A 3,044-nucleotide genomic window follows, 5' to 3' on the forward strand; every position below is an offset into this window, starting at 1 on the left:
TCCTCCTCCTCCTCCTCCTCCTCCTTCTCCGTCTTCTTCGCAGCATCATCATAGCTATTATAATTTTTGTGATTGAAGACGTTTTAGCACAACCGCTGAGTACCTCCGAGAGCATGGTTCTTCGAAAAGTAGTCTCTCCCTTTCTCTTTGTTAACCTTGAACTTTGAACGACTTTCTTTACCTCCCATTTGTCCTTCCCCTTATTGCCCAGATTGTGTTTTCTGCCACTCTCGGTACCAATGGAAGCTGGGCTTTGGATGACATCACACTGAGCTACTCTGGTTGCAGTGGTGAGTTAACTGTTTTCTGTTGTATGTCACAATTTGGCGCTCTACCAGATATGGAAAAACTAGTTTCTAAGACTGACAAATGAATCAAGACGCGTCGATAGGGGTGGACAGCCCCTGCTTAAAAATATAGGCTAACGTTATTTAAAGTGTTGTTATTTCAGAATCAGAACGCGATTATCAAACTTTGGGGTTTATTATGGGGGCGGGGTGGACACTACTGGTAGGCCCTATGTATTTTCTTCCCCTCTGTTGTTTCTGCCTGTCTGTTTCACTGCTTTCCAAGCCCTTATTGTGTCGATACACTTCTATTTTATTCAAACGAACATGATTATCTGGTTCAAGATTGTGAAAAGTGGGCATACAACATAATGTCTCTATTTTGAACCCATAGATTTGTGCTCCTAGACTGTGCACTGTCATGGTTCTATAAAAACTTCGCTGTGAAGCGTGTGCACCGTGGACCGCGCTTTTACGAGCAGACGGAAAGCAAAAATGTCTCGTTTTTAGGGAAGGAATCCATCTTTTACAACGATTGTTATTCCACACCATTTTAACACCAGTCTTGCTACATGGTATAGTTTGTATATTTATTCGCAGAACTTCCTGACACCTCCCTCCCCCCCTAAAAGTGTCTCTAGACATGGTGAACTGGAAAAACATCATTGTACATGGCCTTGAATATTATATGTCTATGAATGAGTCCAACAATGTGACGGTTGAGACTGTGGCGTCTGTATCTGTTGTTTTTCTACAGTGAGCCCGCTAGAAGCGTCAGGACAGACGTTGCCACCACTTCCAACAGTAACCACGACCTCCGCTCCTGTCACACAAGGTAAAGCTGGGATTCCACACCCACGAAACGACACCGATACCAACAATGAACAATAATATTAATTGTTATAATGGAGGTTACAGTCGTTTTATCGAATTTCTGTATCCATGAATGAAATTGGACATTTTCTGTTGCTGCAGTTTGCCTCATTTCGGACTTTTCCCCCTTGCCCATTTCTATGATATTGACGCCATCTGATTAGTAGAAAAATGTGCGTATGAGACAACGTACATAATTGTTATAACATAACTGTTACATATATATTTTTAAGATAGTTATAGATGTTTTTGAAGGATATGAGAGCAGTTGATGACTTTAGGAATGACGGTGGTGGTGGTGATAAGTGATGATGTGGGATGGTGCTTATGTTTATAATTATTAAGAAGACATGCTTCTGTTATTTGGTTGTTGTTGTTAAAAAAAATAAAAATGTTAGCGTTAGTTCTATCTTCCTCTGCTCTGATGAGTCACGAGGGATGTGGGCACCCGCTATCCCGTTCCCTACTGGAACCATCTTTAATGTCACCCTGGAGTTCCGAAATGGTGGCACAGTCCCTGCTATGGTGATCTTGTTAGTATTAGCCTATTCTAGCTGGCCAAGGCAAGTGAAGAGAGGACCTTAGTAGGTAGATAGTACAGTGGCTGATATTATTTTAAGGATTTCGTAAAGGGTATGTAGGTAGCAAGTTCACAACTGGGCTATAGACTCAATACTTATTTAAACATGAAGTTGGGGAGATTCCGACTCAGAATCCTCAAACCCGAGTCGAGAGGGAACAATTTACACACAATACTGTATCCCCTCGCCTCAGGGTGAGCGGCCTCAAACTCCCCAATCAAGCACCCTGTGTCCTCATCTCCGGGATCACGTCATACGTTTGTGTAACAATCGCCATTTTTTCAGTGCTTTTTTGCTTGTCGTTTTGTGTGACACGGGTCGTTAGTAAGGTTAAGACACATGATGCAGGTAGCAGTTGTATTAACGATTTATAGCCCAACAATTTATGAGGAGAGCATTTTATATGGGGAAACTTAGAGACAAACAGACAAAATAGACACTCAGAAACAGTATACAAAAATGCGACAGCTTGACAGGATTGTCTATATTGAACTTTTCCTTGTGATCAACCGAAACATACATGGTTTTCTATTTCTTTAATTTGAGATGACAGTATATTGTGATATTTGTACATAATATTGTTATCCCAAGCTCTGGCAGCTACACGTTTGTCTTCTTTTTCGTCCATTGTTTGATGGTAAGCATAAAGATCCACTCCATTCCTTTTTTCTAATTAAACTAAGAAACCCCCGTAACAGAAAAAATATATTTTAAAAATGAAATTATAGACAATTAAAACAAAGTTGGAAAATGCCCCGACCCCATTTTTCCCTCTTAATATCTCCTTTTTCCCTTCCTTCAGGGGAAACAAACCCGAAATTAAAAAATAAATAAATAGAGAAACCCTTAACAAAACCAACCTACCTCAGCCAAAAAAAAAAAGATTTAAATCCCCGTATCAAAGACAAAAACAAAAAGAACAACAAACAAACCAACTAAACAAAAAAACAGCAGAATACAAAAGTAACGTAACAGAAGAAACTAAACAAACCAACCACAACCTCTGCCTGTTCTACTCGTCAGCAATGGTGTCCATCGACTGTCCCTTCGACTTGGGCACATGCAGCTGGTCACAAGGTTACGGAGACGCTTACGACTGGGCGATAGTAGATGAGGGTCAGGGGTCATCAGATGGCTCGGGCACCAACTCTGCGATAGGTAAGATGTGTAGGAGAGAGGGAGGAGAGATGAAAAGCTGAAGTTGGTTACCTGTTTTACAAAAAAAAAGCCTAAACCAAAACAAAACAAACAACAACAACACCACCAACAACAACAGCAACAACAACATAAACAAAAATTCCCC

At 40.7% G+C, this 3,044-nt stretch overlaps 1 protein-coding gene across 1 annotated transcript in view; it reads left to right on the forward strand.

The window, feature by feature from the left end:
* Window positions 1-3,044, forward strand: part of LOC101859467 (MAM and LDL-receptor class A domain-containing protein 1) — a gene marked incomplete in the record, with an annotated part of 10,104 nt that overhangs the window by 2,147 nt on the left and 4,913 nt on the right. Inside the window, 3 exon segments of the mRNA XM_005093614.3 lie at window positions 212-290; window positions 1,045-1,122; window positions 2,765-2,899. Of these exon segments, the coding sequence (XP_005093671.3) occupies window positions 2,767-2,899 (133 nt within the window).

Source organism: Aplysia californica, unplaced genomic scaffold (assembly GCF_000002075.1).
Source record: "Aplysia californica isolate F4 #8 unplaced genomic scaffold, AplCal3.0 scaffold00066, whole genome shotgun sequence".
Lineage (NCBI taxonomy): Eukaryota > Metazoa > Mollusca > Gastropoda > Aplysiida > Aplysiidae > Aplysia > Aplysia californica.